At 43.4% G+C, this 20,223-nt stretch overlaps 1 protein-coding gene across 2 annotated transcripts in view; it reads right to left on the reverse strand.

Annotated features, from left to right (window-relative positions):
• gnao1a (guanine nucleotide binding protein (G protein), alpha activating activity polypeptide O, a) overlaps positions 1 to 10,339 on the reverse strand; it is a 74,683-nt gene extending 64,344 nt beyond the window's left edge. For both annotated transcript variants that reach the window (XM_062390499.1, XM_062390500.1), the window contains exons 1-2: positions 9,631 to 10,339; positions 8,791 to 8,833 (exon numbers count right to left, since the gene is read on the reverse strand). In XM_062390499.1, coding sequence (XP_062246483.1) covers positions 8,791 to 8,833; positions 9,631 to 9,748 — 161 coding nt within the window. In that variant the 5' untranslated portion in view covers positions 9,749 to 10,339. The remainder of the gene's footprint in view (positions 1 to 8,790; positions 8,834 to 9,630) is intronic.
• Between the last annotated feature and the right edge of the window lie 9,884 nt (positions 10,340 to 20,223).

The following is a 20,223-nucleotide window of genomic DNA, read 5'->3' on the forward strand; positions in this document are numbered from 1 at the left end:
TAATACGCAAATATGGGCATTGTGATGCCACATGACCCTAACCCACATCACTATGACCGGGAAGTATCGGCCAAACTATACTCACAGGGCAAATTTGGGGTTTTCAACTTTGCATAACTTGTACACACAAAAGAATACCTACATTCATGTCTCCCTTTAAGAGAAAGAGAAGCTGTGAGCACCACTGTTCCCAATAACCAGCTCCAGTTAACCACCGTGGGGTAGTTTCCCATCAAGGTTTTTCTCTGTATCTGCTTTGGCGTGATGTTCAGCTTTTCTTGGGAGTTTCTTGAAACTTTCATTTGAATCTAGGCCATTTACTGTCTCAAGATCTATCGCTGTTTTATATTCACTGCTTCTAAGGAACCTGAAATCTTATTATGTAATCTTAGTTGGCAGCACACGTTAAGGAGTCTACATAAAAATGTCTTTGCAAAGGTATTTGAACATATTATATTTGTGTAATTCAGAAGACTCAACAACTATAAACAAGTACAAACTATTTAGAAGAGTTTTCGTGTTAGCATCAAGCGATGGAAAAGAAGCAGTGACTCTTGTTCTGCATTTCCAGATGTCAGCACAATTAAGGAAATTAATTGTTTCCAGGAGCAGCCGATAGCATCAGACCGTGTGTCCTGTCGCCGGCAATTTGACTCACTAGTAGATTGATGGACAGACAGATAGATGGCTCTGGCCTGGAGGCCTAGCACAGCAAACTGAATGTTGGTCCACCACTTTGATTTAGACTGAACAATCCAAACAACTAGCAAGTTAAGAAAAATAAGTCCTGGATCCACCCACTTAATTTGGTGCCACCAAAATTGAATGTGTTTCCTTCTTGGGTAATGCCCTGCCCCTCCCCAGAATTGGGCCATCTTCATACAGCCTCAGCAGGACCTGGGGTTTAGTCCTAGTTTGAAAATGTTATATATATTTTCAATAGGAAAGATAATTTTTGTCTATAATAATAATGATAATGATACTAATCTATCAATTTATCTCCTGTGTTGATCAAGAGGAATCAATGCTCAAAATTAGATTTTCCAAAAGTTAGAGGCTCTGGATAAAATCGAATCATGTTTTTTGATGTTAAGTTCATTATTTAAATTACATTAAACTAAACCAACTCCACTTTACGAAGGAGTGAAAAAATAGCAGTGTAGAAAAACTACTGAATAGATTGTATAACATTTGATTCCACACTTAGGTGTGATACAACACTCAAACACTCTTCCAGCTCTAAACCAAGCCACAGTCCCCATCAGCTGACTCTCTATCAGCTGAGCATGGCCACTGTAACAAGACTCCATTGTCTTGTGGTGTGCTGAACTGACATGAAATCTGCCAAATAGGTCTTACATAAAAAAAAAACACTCACTCTCACATCAACATATGCACAAAGACAAAAGCATAGACCCAAAAACACACACTGTCGACTTTGTATAAGTGCTGTACACACACTGACAGACATACACACTCAAAGATTCCTCCCACAAAAGACCTTTGTATTTTATAAGACTTCCTGATTAGAGTGCAGACCACACACACAGTCACCCTGACCAGGCAAGAGAAAGCAGAGGTGGTTTCCAGTAAAGACAGTAAGTAGATGGCATGGAAACAGGTGACATGTTCAATGGTGGAAAGAGACTCAGTATATTTATTCTAGTAATGTATTTACATAAAGGATACTTGTACTTGACTCGAGTTTCTTCATTTCATACTTTGCAGAGATACTAAAAAACCAGATGATGAGCATTTAACTGTAGTTCATTGTAGAGCAGTTTATTGACTTGGCACAATTAGCTGTAGATGGCTGCGTTAATATACAGGAGATTTTGGCTTAGTTTCTGGATAGTGGGAGGAACTGGAAACGCGTCAGCCACAATAAACTGGACGTCCATCCTCCATAAATCAAAAATAAGACAAATGGCGTTATCAGCCTTGCTTGTCCCTGCTGACTGTATGTGTCACTGAAAGGCTGTCAAGAGGAGACGGAGGTGCACACCCACAGGTTACAATTCTTTATTCATTATACCTGGTATACCATGAGAGTGGTACACAGCTATCTGGTGGGGTTGCATATGCCTCGATAAAGTTGTGGTACTCGATACTAAATATAAAAACGTTCACCTTCCTATGTGCAGAACGCACACTGACACTAAAGGCTGCTCGGAGGCGTCGGCGAGCACACGCACACACATGCAAACACGGGCACACATGCAAACACAGCTATCATGATGCCTGTTATTTCAAAGCTCACTGAGGCAGCCAATCAAATCATCCGAGAGATGAGCACGCCCAGGGCTATATTTAACCAATGAAGGGTGAGTATCTGGCTGACAGACTGCTTCAGATGACCAGTTACAGACTGTCTCTTCATGCAACACTTGGGTTGGTGCCAACACGAGTTCCCCTTTAACCACCCCCCCCCCCTTGTCTTTCATTCGTTTTTGACTCTGTTTTCTGTCCTTGTGTGGAACCATCCCAGGAAAAGGAGGCTAATAATTATCGAAGGGAACAGAGTCCAGGAGAGGAGCGCACTTTGCACCGTGTCCCTGACAACCCGTCTTTCTTTGTCGCTTCCTCCAACTTGCCTAATAACTGAGAACATGTTCTTCCACTTGCCAACGTCTCTCCTCTCCTGCTCAAAATGGCTTCTCCTCGCTCCTCTTCCCTCCCCGGCTTCATTTGCACTCGTCCTCCCTCCTTCTATCTTACTTCACCCTCTTCTCTGCTGTTTCTTTTCACACTCTCGCAAAAAAATGGAATCTCTCTCTCCCCCGGTTGCTTTTGCTGGGTGTCGCTATCACTGAGGATTTTCACTTCTCTCTTCCTCACCCGTCCTGATATTCCTCCACTCCTTCTCTTTTCATCCTTACTTCCACCACTCTCTGTCTTTCTGTCTTTCATTCAATGCACAGGGCACTAAGTCCCCTTCATTAAAACTCCCTCGCTGTCTCCCTCCGTGTGTCCCCTCTCCCACTCTCCCTTTCTGCACAGAACACCGCCACCTTTTTTCCTCCCTCTGTCCCCCTCCCCTTCCCCCTTTTATTCTCCTCTTCTGAGGCTTAAACCTAATTATCTCCTGTTCTAGAGAACCCCCTCCCACCCACTCACACTAGCACACTCACACACGGTGGGAACAGCCTGTGGGAAGCAGTGCAGCGGTGAGGGACGGGCAGCGTTTGTTCTCCCTTTGGGCAGTCGCCTCTGATCATGTCAAAAAGGCCCAAACACACACACACATGAAGATGGAGAAAGAAAATGAGGAGTGCTGTATGTTATACACTCAAGCAGTGTCTGACTGAATGAGGCTGATGTTTGACTCAGTGCAGCAACGTAATAGAAACGTTTAGCAAATCCACCCTCTTTATCTTTGAGGGTAAAAATGGCTGAAACATAAGTTCTAGTAAACATTTTAAAACCTTTGGATGATATAAGTTACTTTTGGTTTGTAAACTACAGATCAGGTTGTGAGAGCTATATGAGACATGTATACTGGTGTTATATGGGTCGTTCTCTGTAAATGATTGGGGGAGAAATTACTTGGAGGGTTTATCAGGAATGAAAACATGTCACAAGTCCTCATGTGACTAAGAGAAGTCAGGAGGAGTCACTGGGCTGATTTTTTTTCCAAGGTGTCTAGACCTCACAGCAGCTGGTTTACACCACTGAGTGAACTATCAACACAAAGAGTGAAGTTCCCTAATCTAAACTAGTCTCTCTATTTTCCTATTAATTTATGACATCATAACCCTAGTGTTGAGTCTAGAGGATACGTTTGTTTGTTGGGTGCTTGTTGTCTTGGTAAAACACATTTTTGTCTTTGCCGAACAGAAGACTGAACTTGCATAAATTAGTATTTTCAGCACATTTGACTAGAAACACGACAACTCACATCCTCTTGACATTTTTGCAGTTTCATTGTTCTCGCTCTCTCACAGGAAATGTCTCTTACTCCCTTTGCAAAAGTGAAGAAAAGAAACACCCAACAAACAAATATATCCTCTTGGGAGAAGGTAAAAACTTTTTGAACTTTAACACCATTGCAATTCCACTTTTTGTGACATTGCTAGTTTAGTCTCACTTCATACTTGTAATAGTTGCTTGCTGACGGGATAAACCATTAAAAATATCTCATGTCTACAAAGCAAGTTAACCAGGACTGATTCATTCCTCACTTGGCACATTTACATCCATTTCTGAAGTTTGCCGTCAACGAAGAAACTTTGAAAGGGGAGGGGGGGAGGGGCTACACTTGTACCCACCAGAGTGTAGAGGCTTTTTGTGTGGTCAGTAGTGGCTTCCTGTTCGATTATATAAAAGTGTTACAACATTATTTATTTTTCTGACATACACACGTTGAGCCCTGCTGGAGAGGTCAGTTTGCCAGCTGGGCAGCGAGAGAAACATTTGCACATGTCTAAACACACACCGGCTCCATAAACAGATGGTGTCTCCCCCGCACACACATTCACACACACACTCACACACACACACATGCACGGCAAGCTCTCTGCACAAGGTAGAGATATGTTCTTCACGCATGACCAGATCCCCTTGGGTTGCAGGCCCAAAAAACTCAATGATAGAAGATCACGTGATACATGTATGCATGCACAGGTTCTCCAACCAGTTTCTTCAAGATTCTCTCTCTCTCTCTCTCTCTCTCTCTCTCTCTCTACAGAACTCTGCTCGCCACAGAGATGTTATCAATGCCTTGAGTTATCAGGTGTGTTTCCGTGCATCTGCTTCGATGCACATTTTAGATTTGTGGATACAGCAAGAGTGATATTAAACATCGCCGAAAAAAGCTGCAAAAGTAGGTGTGTTGATACAAGGTATAAGCTACCAGGTAACACGGATTTAGTAAATACATGATGTTGTACAAGAATCATGACTCATGCCTCATGGTTAGATACGTACATGGCTACAGACGGAGCCTTCTGTCAATACTCTGCGTTCATTTCATCCGTATTTGTGCATTTCTTCTGAAAGCTTACGGATTCATGCGAAACAGACAAATTGGGGCAGTACCAAAAGAAAAGTGGTAAGTTGGCCCAATGCTATTTTCATTCTTAAGGAGGTACATCATCATAAGCTCCACCACGTCGCCATGTTTAAGATGTCCGAAACTCTCAACTCTGCACATCCCTCTAGTGGATGTATTGCTTAACAACCATGCTAACGTTACCGACAGTTTTGCATAAATGAGCCTTTAAATGTCAATCAAGCTTCTGCTCCAGAAGGGATAGAAACAAGGAGATGGCAACGTTACTTCCATAAATTCAATAAAAAAACAACACTTTCCATCATGTTAATGTTGCGTCCTCTTCTTCTGCTAATATATAATTTCAACTGACCGGAAAACCTACTGCATATACTGATAAACAAATTCCTCATAGTCGCTTATGTCGCACATGATTTAGCATATTCTTTTGTACATTTTCTGTAAATCTAGTTAAAATTAGCAGCACATTTCCATGGAGCCCCGACTTCAGTCAGCGAGAAATTGCGTAATCGTTTTTTTTTTTTTAATTCAAGAATCTGCAGTTTTGTCAGAAACAAAACTAAGAAGGAGGAAACTTCAAGAACCCATTTCCAAAACGCCCTCCTCATAGTTTCAATTCTTCTCCCCTGAGCTCATGCACAGCTGTGTCACACACTTCAACATATACAGCATATAATCTAAATCTAATCCTCTCCTCCCTGTGCGTCTCTGAAGAAAGCAGGCACACAACAACCCCCACCCACACACCCACACACACAACTGGTCACTTGAACACGCCCCAGATGTTCAAAGCACTGTGAAAGAAAACGCAGCGAGTGCTTTCCGAGCCTCTGATGCGGTTCCGGAAATAGCTGAGCATCTCTGAACAGGAACGTGAAGGCTTCCCTGGCAGGGCGCTGTCCGCCACTTGAAAAGCTGCTTCACTCCCTCTATAATATCACAGGCTCTCTGTAAAAGACACACAAACACTGGAGTCCATTGTCAAGAAAATAAATAAATCCAGCCTTCAAAGAGCTCGGCTCAAAACTTATTCCAGCTTGGAAGTTTGGATTTTTCCAACAGAAATATGTCTTTTCTATTGGTTTTGTATTTAAACCTTCTCGCACTTTGAAAAATGTCTGACATAAGCTTCTGAAATGGCCACAACAACTTAAGTGTCAGCAGAGAATTTGCTGTTGCACGTTGTATTAATTTGCTACCTATTCATAAATAGGACATCCCCTGAGATTAATACAGGGTGGATAACACAAAACCTGTAATTACAAAACAACACTGTCTCACGTGATCCAGTTTCATCATCTCAAGAATGACCAAGAACAGCTTGCAGCGAAACAACAGACCCATGGAGGTGGCATGACTGGAATGAATGAAAGATGTGAGCGTGACGTGAACCAGAAGAACAAGACAATTTGCTCTCTGCTAACAACAAATCCTGCTAAATTCATTCAACAGTCGTAATTCAGAGCAATAAAGCACCACACCTGACACCTGTACCAACACCATAACAGCTTCTATATGGACTAACGCAGCCACCTCATATGCATTTGTGTCAATCCAAGTCATATAACTGTGTGATTTACAATGCTTCACAGCCGTTGGTGCCTTCGGATGATCTTAGAGTTATGGACTACTAAACTGTATGTACATTCAATGAACCATTCAGTGAGCGCTGGGCAGGCAGAGTGCACAATGTGCTGTGCTGCTGGAATGACCATTAACAGCTGGATCCTCTGGGTCACGTTGTTGTGACATGTCAGTGTACGAGCACAGCCAAAGCCTATTATCGGCTAAAAGACACTCAGCTGCCTGTGAAAGGACCCAGCAGAGGAGATGGAAGAAAAACCATATGTCATAAGTGGATTAAAGAGAAAATGATATGGGACAGGGGGGGGGGGGGCAGGGTTTGAGTGTTGTGTTGATGTTTAAGCGTTTATCTAATCTGTGGTAATTCCTACATGGTAGAATTATTGCAGTGACACAGTAAATACATGTGCTATTAGAGTTAACTCTCCCTTAAGTACAATATCTTTGTTAATTACATTATGCAGAGGTAAATCCTTCCCCTGCAGCTGGAAACAAATCCAAGAGGAAATAATACAAATAAATTCCGATAGAGAGAAACAACAGGAGCACATAATGATGCCATAGGAGAAAATAAAAAAATCGGACAGAATCTAATTGAGACAGACAAGTCACAGCCGAATATGACTGGTGCAAGAGATTCCTGTTTCTAAACAGAAGTTCCTTGTTGGTATCCTCTTAGTTAAATACGCCTGTCCCCTGTAAAGTTCACAGGCTTCATCCACACGGCTTCTCTTTAGTTGTCCACATTTCTCCCCTGTGTTTCAGTGTTTAAGACGGAGACGTTCAGAAACACATCTGGTGCTGTGTGGTGTGAAAACGGGCAGAGTAGAGATGAGCACACTCTGAGACGTTGAGAAACGGTGACACAGTCACCGGTGCTTCCTGATTGGTTCGTATTAGTCAAGACTGGACTTCCAGTGATGAACGCAAAATACTGAAAGTTCCACCACGTCATCAGTCCAGGAAATCCCTCGTCTTACTTCTCATAACTGTTGTTTCTCTGTTGTCTCCTGCCCATCTGCCTCCTGTCTACACGGTCATGCACAAGCCCAGTGTATGTGAATCGTCTCTGAATCTGTGTTTTCAGGTGCATTAATATGGACTAATATGGGATTATTACTGATAAAGGGCTAAAACACTCACATGGGCGGGGATCAATTGAGTTTCAAAACAAAAGCATGGTATGGACTATGGATGGAGCCAAAGATACAGACACAGCCAGTGGGCGACAACCAACCACAACAGCCGTTGGCAACTCGTTTTCCAAAAGTAGCCTGTTCATATTTTGAGCTAAAAACAACACAAGGCTGCGACAAAGGATCGTTCTCAACTCCTAATTATTGTGCGTGACAAACACATATTCCATTTCCAGTAATACAAAAACAGAGACAAGTACAGAAGCCTAGAAATTAAAGAAGCTGGAACCAATCAATCAGCAGAATATATTAGAAAATAAAATGTTTTCAACAATAGCTTGACTGTTTCCTGTCAGACCCCTGGGCATCCATATACGGAGACTATGCAATATCAATTAAAGACACCCCCCACCCCCTTTCCAGATACTATTACTAACATGAATCCTGTGGGTGTGTGACTAAAAGATCAAATTGATTAGAACATGCGTGTTCCAAGTTTGCTTGGGGATTACCATTTTTATCCCAGTGTCACCAGTGAGGTCTGGTGACACTGGGCCACTCCTCAGACCTTTCACTGATGCAGGCTTGTGCTTTGGAAGAGGAAGTACTGGACTTAAACATATTACACGAGAGGCGACTTGATGTGTTTCAGCAACATGTTCAAACAAATCAGCAAATCAGTGCATCTGCATCATCCTCCCCCCTCCCCCAAACACACACACACTCACACACACAGAGCGACTTCAGCTGCTTGACCAGGCCTGAGAGTGAGTGATGATGGGATGTCAGATGTTTTGAAACCGATCACAGTTTGGGTTGAGGTCAGAAGTACAGTGGGGTCGACTGAGATGCTTTTAATCCTCTGGGAAAGACATGTAAGAATCAAGGTGCTGAAGGCTGCAGCCTGTGTGCGGTGTGTGTGTGTGTGTGTGTGTGTGTGTGTGTGTGTATGTATGTGTGTGTGTGTGTGTGGGTGGGAGAGACACATACAGAAAAAGTGATAAAGGGACACCACATACACACTATAGGGTTATTAGACCGTGCTTATTTAAGACTTACTTCATCTGTTTGACGATGGTGCTTTTCCCTGACTCTCCAGCCCCTGAGGGATAAGAGACAAGAAGACAATGTAAACAGGGTGCATGTGTGTGTGTGTAAGACAGCAAGATGGAGACAGAGTGAGAGAGAGGAGGAGGGGGGGAGACAGAAGGAGAGAGAGAGAGAGAGAGAGGAAGGAAGGAATAGATCGCGCCTGTTAAAAAGCTAAGTGAATAAGAACAGCAGCAGTGGGGTGGAGATGCAGAAAAGTTGCTGCACCCTTTGTTCCTCAACATCCTTTCTTCACTCATTCACCCCCTTTCCCTTCCTTTGCTTCCATCCTCCATCTTCTCACATGGACTTAAACACACAAGATAATTTCCCCCGCTGAGAAGAAACCAATGCATCAATCACCCAGAACCCCCCCTGAAGAACCCAGAGAACCAGCTGAAGGAGCAGGGGGGGGGGGGGGGGGCTGCCTGCCCTGCTGCAGAGCTACTGCCTTGTTTTTTATCTGCAGTTACCATCTGATATGTGGAGTTACAAGCTTCACCAGGGTGGAGAGACCACCTTCTCCTGCTGGTTTGTACTGGCTGTCATGTAACTGGGAGGATGGAGGATGTGTTTTAGGTAATCAGAGCAAAAGGCTGATGGTGAAGATGGTGTTTTATTTGATTCATTCACACCTTCAGATGAGGATTTCCTTACCAGACGCCCACCATCACTACCACACCTTTTCCTCCACTAACACCCCCACCACCACCAGTACCACCACCACCACCAGTACAACCAGCAGCAGCAGCAGGAGCCGGGGCTCCCCAGGCCGCTGCGAGCCACTTCCCCCCCTGGGGTCAGTCTTACCCAGCAGCAGCAGCTTGACATCCTTGGCCATGGTGACCCCGTCCTCCTTCAGGTTCTTCTCGATGGCTTTGCTCCGGTCCAGAGCCGCCCGCTCCTCCGCGCTCAGAGTACATCCCATGGTTAGAGAACACAGCTTGATGGTGGCACCGGGAACCAGGATCCACGGAAACGATTAGATAAAAAAAAATTGAAACAACAACCAGAAAAACCCCAAAACAAGCCCCCAAAATGTCTTCTTCTCCTGGCGGCGGCTCGGTTAGTTTCCTCCTGGTGCCTCTCGCGTCTCGAACCGGGGTTGGGGGGGCCGTTAGAGCATTGAGAAGAACCCAACGGTCCGCTCGGGTTGATCCGCGGGGCGCGACGCGGTGGAGCCTCCGGTGCTAAGCGGCTGCTCGTCCCGTGTGTTCAGGTTTTCTCTTTCAAACTAAAAAAAAGAAAATCACGGTTCTCTTCCTCTCTCTCTCTATCCGCTCGTCGACGGGTACTCGTGTGTGTCACTGGGCGTCGGTGAGCAGCGCGGGCATCGCTCGGTTCTCGCGGCGGCTCACGGCGGACCTTCCCTCGGCTCCTCGCTGTCTCTCTCTCCGGGGCGGCTGGTGGCGGCGGCGGCGGCTGGGACTCGCTCTCTCGGCGTGTGACGCTACTGCCTCCCGGTAACAGCTCCAGCGGAGAGGGGCTCGGTCCTTCCTCGCTTCTGTCGCTCAATTGCGGGGCTGCTGACGTCAAAACGGGGTGGGGGGGTGGTGGGGGGAGAGAAAAAGTGTGGAGGGGGAAGAGAGAGAGAGAGAGTGAGCGAGAGAGAGAGAGCGAGGTGGTCCAAGTGGCGGAGCCTGGCGGGGCACTGTGCAACTACACCTTCTGTGATAGATTGTGTTAAAGGGTTAGTTCACTGAAAAAGTTCACTCATTATCAACGTACCACTGTGTTGATGGATGTGTGTGTGGGGGGGGGGGGGGGGGGGGGGGAAATGTTTGAGTTCATAAAACACTTCTGGAGTTTCAGGGGTACACAGCGTTGCAGCAACAGAAGGTAAATGATGACCAATTCTATCAAACCCTCCACACTGCTCCTGGGCTGTCATCCAAGTGTTAGCCATCCCCTCATTCAAATTCGACTACAAACAAGGTCATCTACACCAAGCCTAAACGTCCTCTGTGGTCCAGGCTATAACGCTGCTCCGGGGTAGGGTAACAGAGGACGTCTAGGGTGTAAAACACAGTGTAAATGAGGCTGTTTCGAGTCAAACCAGCAGTTTAAAAAAGAATGAGGCATAGAACCCAGGTATGGACAGGCCTCGGACACAGAGGTCGTTCCCTGGACCTCGGGATGTGGCCGTGCTACTTTTTAAATGCCATATCCATAAACAAAATGTTTAGAGTTGAGATTGATTATTTCAGGTATGTGCTAACCAACTTAGGCTCCCAACAGATTGTATGGGATCTAACCGGATGTAGGGGTGAGGCATTGATTGTGTCAGCGCATGAATATGTGAATCCACGATATGTTAATGTGAGGCCATGAACACTGATCTGCCACAACATCAACACCATGTTAGTTTTAATAATAGATTTGATTGGTGCATATGTCTATTACCCTGAGAGTGAAGCCTAAAAAATATAACAGATCAATATTCTTTTGTCAGAAGGAGCAAGATGAGAACACCGGCGTTCATCCATTTAGGGGAACCACTCTCCCAGGGGTCGCTGATGGATGTTGGTAACATCTGGAGCGTGACTGACAGGTGCTTGGGCTAGGTTTCATTTCCATCATCACGGTTTCATTTTTACTTTTTGTTTCACCAGAGAGTGCCTCCATCCCTCTGTTATAGTCTGATATTACACACATTTAAATCAATTGTGAACTGCAGCAAACAGGATACAAATGAGTGGCTCTGTGTGGTGAATCCATGTTTGGTTATTAATTTCAAAATCTTAAAAAAAGGAATTAATTAATATAAATGAATTACATTAATTTAGTTGGGTGGTTGAATTTCTGCCACAAAATATATATTCCAGTCAACATTCAAAAGTTTTAGTTAACTTTCTCTAAGGCATGATTCATAACCTGTTTGAATTTAATATTCCCATTAGTTCAAACTGCATCCTCGGGTATGATACTGCACATTTCCTCCTATATGATATATTGCCATGTCCAAAGAGTAAAATTGCAGCAATGCAAAGTTCGTCTCAGTTTATGGTTGTCGACATAACGTATTTTAAGTTGTGGTTTTTGTCAAGACTTAATATATCAGAATCAAAGATGCTCCGGTAAAGTCATTGCCCGAAAAATCCTCCTCACACTTTGGATAGAGAAGTGCATGTGTAGCTGTTGAGCTCCTCGGTCTCTGCAGCTGATGGTTTCTTGGGCTGCACAGAGATGATTGGGTTCAGAGTCAGGGTTCTCATCTGTCCCCATTAATGACCCCCCCCCCCCCCCCCCCCCACCTCTTGCAGCTGTTTCCTCACACGCCCTCAAACACGCTGCGCTGAGTGTACATTCCCCTGCCCAGCGTGAAACGGCAGCGAGCCAACGACAACAAGTGGCTGTTGCCGGAAGTCGAGCATCGAGCAGTTGCTAACTGGTGTAGCTGCCACATCCTGGTGGGTTTTCAGACGATCACTATTCCATCAGAGCATCAGATCTAAAAGGTGAAAACAGAACCGAATGCAGTATTCTGCTTTGTTTAGATCAGGCCTAATCCAATTGGTTACATTCCATGGTCAATCTGTTCCGCTCTCATGGGGCCTATAGCAGGAGTTGTATTTTCCCATTGTAGAAATGAATAAAACTTCATCTTATCTCGTCTCATGTTTTCACACTGTACATTGGAAACCTGACGAAAGCAGAAGCGGTGACATCTCCTGTCGTCACTGTGACGGTTCACAGTCAGACCTCGGCTCTAACCCCGGCTTTCTGCTCTATGCTCCAAGTCCAGATGAACCTGTTTGTGGTCTCAGCTGCTGGTTCAGAGCGAGCAGACTAAATTTAACCTTCGTGGAATCCTGATTGGGGCGGACAGCGCATTTTAACCACAAGTTGTTTGTGTCCAGGATCATGTTCACGGCCAAGATTTTGGGAAAGAAACATTTTTTCAAACCTTGTTAGACACAGACTTTTGTTTCCTGGCTGAGTTCGGTGAAAAGCTCAACCCACTGTTTAGCTCATGTAGATGTGAGACTAGAGACAGGATATGGTTACAGTATTCAAGATTATTGACTGGAAACACCTCAACGCCTTAAATGGCCTCATTCACAGGTTAAAGCAGCCTGAACATGACCTGTTCAGTTCCAGTGGTTGTGGCATGTGACGTGTTCTCTGCATGTTCACTGCATGTCCAGTGATATGGGAGTGATGCGGTTACAGCCTCTTTCTCTCCTTCCTTCCTTTATTACATCTGGTCAGTCCGTTAACAAACGCAGGCTGTGGTCGCTGTTACACAAGCAGCACACACCCACACCCACACAAACACACACACTGACACACACACCCACACACAGACACAGACACACAGACACAGACGCACACACAGACGGAGACACACAGGCGACACACACACACACACACTAACAACGCTGATGTGATGCAATTCTCTCCAGCAGTGTGTAAGAACGATGCTGTTGCCTCACACTCAGGCTGGAATCCACTGATTGGAGACAAAATAAAACAGAAGAAACTATTTTGTGATGACATTTTACCCTCGTCTAACACGGTTAATTAAAAGATAACATAGCTGAAGGTAAATATACCAAAATACTTACACATTCATCTTGAGCATTTCTTACTAAACCAAGAAGCCCATCATTAACTATATGGATAATGCCTTGCACTTTAAGGATTTGGGACATTAAAACCCCAGTAACCCCAGAAAGAAACTGTGTCTAAATATGAATTATGGAGTCAAATAGAAATTGATTTAGAATTTTTTTTTAGATTAGATTAGCTTCAACTTTATTGTCATTGCACAGTACAAGTACTTATACAACGAAATGCAGTTTAGCGTCTAACCAGAAGTGCAAAAAAAAGGAAGTATATTATATAATGCAAGTATATTACATTTCTCTTTCCATAATGAACTGGGACTCAGTACGATACAACTAATATCTCCTTGTTCTTCAGCTGGTGAGGACCTTCACCAGGGACCTGTTAGGTTTAGTCTCAGTCTTATCATGATATCATGAATGTAGCCGCCAAGTTCATATTGGAGATGCCCCGCGATGATTCTTTTTTAAAGAGACAGAGAAATATTAGGAATTCAGCTAATTAGATCTCACCCACTCATGGAGCCAATTTTTAATCAGATCTCTAGACACAAAATCTGCCAGCAAGAATCATCTCAACCAGCGAAAGCAAAGGGGTTGCCAGTAAAAAATGAGAAACCAGCTTTAGGTCTGCACGCCTCTGTCTGAAATCATCACTGTTTCAAAAATCATTGTGAGGTGTATACGTGCTGCGTGAGAAAGGGAACAGACTAATGCTGGAATAGCTTCTAATATTACAACACAAGAACCAACAGTGATTAAAACGTCTGCAGATGTTGATAGAACAACATCTACATCTTGTTTCCAAAGTCTGAGCTCAGGTGCAGGGACCTGACGTCGGCAGTGAAGATGCAGAGTGTCTGGGACGAGGGCTCGCTCCAGGTGTCAGGAGGTAATTTGCATTCCTCCGTCTGCAGCATGAAGAGACGCGGCTACAGATTGAGAGAGATGAATGAAAAGGGACGGGGTGATGTGAGGGGAAGGAAGAGACAGGTCCAATGAGTGGTGTACTGTAGAAAACCAAAAGAGGGAAGGGAATGCAGCCCGGGAAATAGGAGCTCTTCTCATCTTCCTTCCAGACTCGAGTGTCACTTAAGCAGAGCCACAATACAAACAGACTCAAACAGACATGTTAAATACACATCTTGGTATCATCAGGATTATGTGTGCCCATATATTCATTTCACACAAATAGTTTGTTTAGTTTCTAAAATCAAGCTCTACATATTTGGTGGTATTTGTGTTTTCTTTTCATTTATACTCATAGTTAATACATGGTTATAAAGTCAAACTGTGAAATATCAATGCTGAACTACATTTCTTTTTTACAAGGGTTTGATAATGGTATGTATAATGTATATCGGGGTACGAAACTTTGACTCTCATATATCGGTGTTTCTTAGCATCACCCCCCTTAATATCCATATCCATTTATAGGCTCTGTTATAATGCTAAATCTTCTGCAGATGTTGTATAAGGACAAACCAGGTTTGAGTGGATAGACGTGATGTCACTGTGGCTGGAGATCCCTCTTGCTCTGTTTGAGTTAAATTCCATTAGCTGTGTTTTCACGTGGAGGAACTTTAAACATTCGCCCCTCGGGTTCATTTCCTGTTTACTTCCCAGTCGTCACAGGTATCAGGGTCTGCTCACCCTCGTCTCCACCTCGGGCACCGACGTGGCTTTCTCATTTTAAAGATATAAGAGGACAAATCAGACTCTTCTCTCCTCTGAAGGGTTTCCTGTCGGTTCCAGAGCAGCAGTTATTACATCGATAAACGATCAAACAGAGCAGCAGAGCCCCGGCTGACGTGAGGGTCCTGCACTCTGTGGACCTTTCCAAAACAACACACCCACTCCTGCTTCCTGAATAAGACCTGGACACTTTGGAAAGTTGTGGGAGCGTTACAAACATGTCTTTGAATAACAACGCATCCATCGGAGCTGGGACTGGGGTTTGCCCTCCTTTATTCAGTTTTTTTTTTCTGTTCAGGGTTACATAAGAACTACAGAGATGTTGATTTTGATCATTCGATATTTAATTCCCCTGCAGCTGTTAATGATGTGTGGGAAATCCTGTTATTGTTAATTTTATGTGATTAATGCATTTGTGTGTGTGTGGGGGGGGGGGTTACTGAGTGCGTGGGTTTGGAAATTACTGTTTGCTTGATGCCCCGTGTCACTTTATTTTAAATAACAAACAGGCCTGTGTAATAATACAATTATGTAAGAAAATAGCAGAGACAGTATGTTTCTGTTTATAGTGAAGGAGCCACAGCAACAATGGAGTCGACTCCGTGGAACAGGCAACGTTCAACAGACAGAGAATATATTAATTTTAATGACATCGTCTAAGAATACAGCACACCCTTGTCGCCAGATTTTAACTGTTGAACTGGAAGAATGTAACGTTCAAAACACCTAAAGTAACAGATAGAGTATGACCATAAATAAAGTATATGGCTGTTACTTTTACAGTTAATTGTCTTATTTATCATAACATTTATATAAAATATTCGGCTTTAAATAACAGGTATGAAATGTTTTTTTCTATAACAAAAGGAGTAAGAAACAAGTGCTGTAAAAAAATACTATCATCTGCATTTGTTGAGAAAGTAATGGCTCAGTTTTTACACTTGAGGCGACACAAGCACAACATTATAATCTGCATATATTTTTCCATCTATCCGTTATCTTTACAGTTAATCCCCAGGATTGTGTCACCGCTACGATGCCCATAATTCCCTGATGTGTTTTATATTTTATATAAAAATTTTACCGTGATCATTAAATAACCATCATTGATGTACTTCTCTTTAATCTGTCAGCAGTTAAAAATGTTCTCACAGAAAAGCAGCTCACTGTTTACTGACCTGCTGAATGTGTGCAAGGGATTCATTTACTCGAGTTTCTTGGCAGATATGGGAACATAATATTCTTCATGTTAAGCATAAATGCATTTCTCCTGTTTATAAAATGAAACTTGAAAACCCGGGAGTATGAGAAACAGCACGTTTATACACTAAGGATTGAATAATAGAAGGAGGTTAAAAGGACCTTGGAGTATGAGGTTGAATTGGAGTAAAAAAGCGAGTCAAACTCAGAACACTATTCAGATGGAAAATCTCAGCTCCTCTGAAGGATATGACTGATCTTAATGAAATTAGACAGACAGGAATAGCTCAGTGTGCAATGGAGCAGTGGTCCAGGACAAAACTACACATCCATAATAACTGTGTGACACAACATGCTTTCTTTCCCCCGAACCTTGGCAGGTGCTGTCTCCATTTTCTTGTGTGAGCTCTCTGTCGTCAGCAGAAAAGACTCAGAGAGACATTTTTTCAAGAGGTTTGAAGTTTGATTATATTCTTAATTAATACCAGGAATTGATTACAGCTTCGAGTCACTGCAGCATCCTGCAGCTCTACAGTTTATCTGGATGCACAGATGCAGTCTGTTTGAAAGAGCCATATGTGATTTTCACTCTGGCTCTTCAACAGCCACAATTAAGAGAAAACGACTGAGACTGAAAACAAGAGATTATTCATTTCATTTTCCAAGTCGGTTTTAATGAACTTCATATTTTTAAGAACAAGAAACATAAAGTCAAGTGATGTAAAGAAGAACATTAGGGATCAACTACAGCCGTGGCCAAGTACAAGACAGGAAATGTGGAGAGAGATGTGGGTAAAGAAGAGCAGGGTACCAAACATAGGTCCTTGGGGTATACCACAGTGAAATGAAACTGATGCTCAGCCCCTTGAATTTACTTGGTAGTGTCCATTCTAAACCAGTTTAAATGAGCTGTTTGGTTTCGTGTTGTAATGCTGGTTGCAGCTTACTTCCTGAAACTGTGAAAATAAAGACCACCCGCTGGACTCCAGTCCACAGGAAGCTGGAGCTGCACCACCCCTGCTGCAAAAAGAGATGTTCACCTGTTCATTCAAAGTTCAGTGAAGCTCGACCTTGAGATACGGGTTCCACACAAAGATTTATTCCATAGTGAGAACTTACCACGGACCTGTGTCTACTTTGCTGCTCAGTGAGAAGCCTTTGAAATCATCCCTGCCTACAGAAATAACCTTTTTTGAAAATAATAGTTTTAGTTGCTAAACAAGCTTCTTGGGGATTCAAATAAAAAAAGTTGCTTTTACTATAAATTCTCATGACAATAGTCTCTTCTGTTTAAATCTGGTGTGAAGTGACAGTTTAGAAAAATGGGGCTTGTGCGTGATTCTTTCATTTATTTTTATCAGTTGCTCTGAGCTCAAGGATTAGATCTGTCGTACAATATTGTTTGTGGACATGAAAGATACTCCCACTGCTACAAACAAAATGAAACTGACTTCTGACCTGTGCTGTGGATCGTGTTTCACAATGACTCTGTGGCTGTCAGTGATTCATTCGGCAGCGTTCCTTATAAAAGGCACTCACTGTTTTTAATCTCTTCCAGTTCATCATCCAGATTTATTTCCCATTGAAGGTGAGGAAAAATGTGTGCTGTTTAAACTCTACACTGTGAAATACATCGTTATGATATGAGCGATACGTTTGGGGGGGGGGGGGGTTGTGCCTTTTATGATGTTTTGTATCTTGTTCTTAACTCTACTTCACTGCTTGGAAAAAGAAAAAAAACCATGGCCGCGACTATAAAAAGATATTTTGCATGAAAAATGCAGAAGTGTTTCAATCCTGATGCCCCAGTCACATCATCATCGCCGCTTCCACTCACACTCAACCCGGCCATTTCTTTCCAGGAACAGTCACAGCTCACGTCTTTCGTTCGTGCTCCCGTTAGATCGTCTGCACAGCTGTTGGGCACCAATGAAGGAGTTGAAGAAAATCTTGGCTGTCAGAAGAGACGGAGAGTCGAGACGTCGCACAGCCCACATTTGCTGGAAGAGGAGGAAACTGAATGAAGGAGACAACTGTCAAACCACTGGAGAATTTCACTTCAAACTGTAAACGTAGGAAGAAGCAGCACAGATGTTTATCCGTCCGTCCCACATCAGCTGGGAGTTTGTATATGATCCTCATCTAAACGTCATCTATTGTTCATTTAAACCATTTTTTGCATAATACATTCTACTTTTAACAGTGAAACATGTTCAACACACCCAGATGCTCATTTTTCATCTTCTTACATCTCACCTCTCTCATCTTTTCCTCCTCCTATGTTACTTTTACACATCACTAACTTTGCAGGACTGTCCAGTGACTCTTTGTATTTCCATTTCAGTCCTCGCTCTCTTTTTTTAAGTGATTAAATATGCAGGGAGGTTTCTTCTTTTAACCCCGTTTTTTTCACGGGTACAGAACCTTGTCCCTGCTCAGTGTTGTAAAACTGTGGCGCCTGCAACTGAAGTGCTTCATCTGGGTTCCACTGGTAGTTATAAATAAAAGACATCTTGTTCTGTCGTAGTCTGGTCCGGCATCTGCCTGCAGCGACTGCTTGAGTGATCTCTGAGGACCCCTGGCTGATATTTGGGGGAAGGAATAGAAAGACAAAGGGAGCATGTGCGACATGACATAGCAACTACTTCTCATTCACCTGGGTGTGCAGAAGCAACGGTGTGTTCTCATGCATGTTTGTGTGTTTTTGTGTATGCATATCTGTAGTTTTCCAAGCAGGGGTTAAACTCCAGAGTGAAGCTCCGTGGAGCGTGACGAGAGGAGAGGTACTCAGGGACAACACAAGCCTTTCCAAATGGCACTCAGTCTGAATAATGCAGCAGTATGGAGGGAGGGACGGAGGTGTAGAGGAGGAGGGATGAAAGGATGAAGAAGAGGAAGAATCACAGGAGAGGCTGTAAAAGAGATTGTGAAGTGAGTGGGGTAAGGAAGATTTGAATGAACTGAGCACAGTAAAAGAAGCAAGAGAAAAAAAGAGAGTGAGAGGGGGGAGGTTAAATAGAGTGAAAGTGTTTAAGTGGGGAGGACAAGAAGAAGAGGAGGAAGAGGGTGGGTGGAGAGGATGGGAGAAGAAGACGGCACGCCCCCAAAAAAAGAGCAGAGATGGATGTGGCAGCAAGAAGGAAAACAAATGGGAGTTCGGGTCGGTGAGCCCAGTCCAGAATCCCAGGTGCACAGAGGGCGCTGGAGAAAACTTTATGGATTTTTTTACGGTCCAGCTGCTCACAGATGTGCTGGAACCCAGAGTGTGATGGTCAATACATCGCTGGCAGCTGGGAGGGAGGGGCTGGCAACACAGAGCATCAAGTGAATTATTATACTGAAACTAACAACCACAGATAAAGATGGACGACTCCACCTCATCCCACTTTACAAAAATGAAATCAAAATATCCACCATCTTGTGCATTTTGTTATCAGGGGGATATAGATCGTGCCAATAAGCTTGCTTGACCAATCATGAGTCAGTCTGAGCTGTCCTTTATGATGTTTCACCCCATTTTATAGCATCAAATAACCAATCAAAACTGAACTCACCTCTTTATTTAACATATACTATTTAAGTATAGGAGAAGGGATTAATGACCTATACAGCAGCCAGCCAATAGGTGGTGATTGAGATGCTTTGGCTTCACTTTTTGGAGCCTGAGGAGCAAGTCCTCCATCTTTATATAAAATCTATTTAAACAGTTGAATGTCAATGCTGATTAATAAAGTATCCATCTATCTATCCATCTATCTATCTATCTAATTAACGGCGAAACTGGAAAATGCAGTCAGTGAATTTCCACTTGAGTCAATCAGTCAAACTTTATTTGTGTTGGAAACATTCAGAAATCACAATTTGCCTCATAGGGCTTAACGAGGTGTGACTGCCCTTAACCCTCGAATGAGAACAGTGAGAGTAAAACTGCAAAGGTTGA

This window comes from Platichthys flesus, chromosome 6 (assembly GCF_949316205.1).
Source record: "Platichthys flesus chromosome 6, fPlaFle2.1, whole genome shotgun sequence".
In the NCBI taxonomy this organism is placed as follows: Eukaryota; Metazoa; Chordata; class Actinopteri; order Pleuronectiformes; family Pleuronectidae; genus Platichthys; species Platichthys flesus.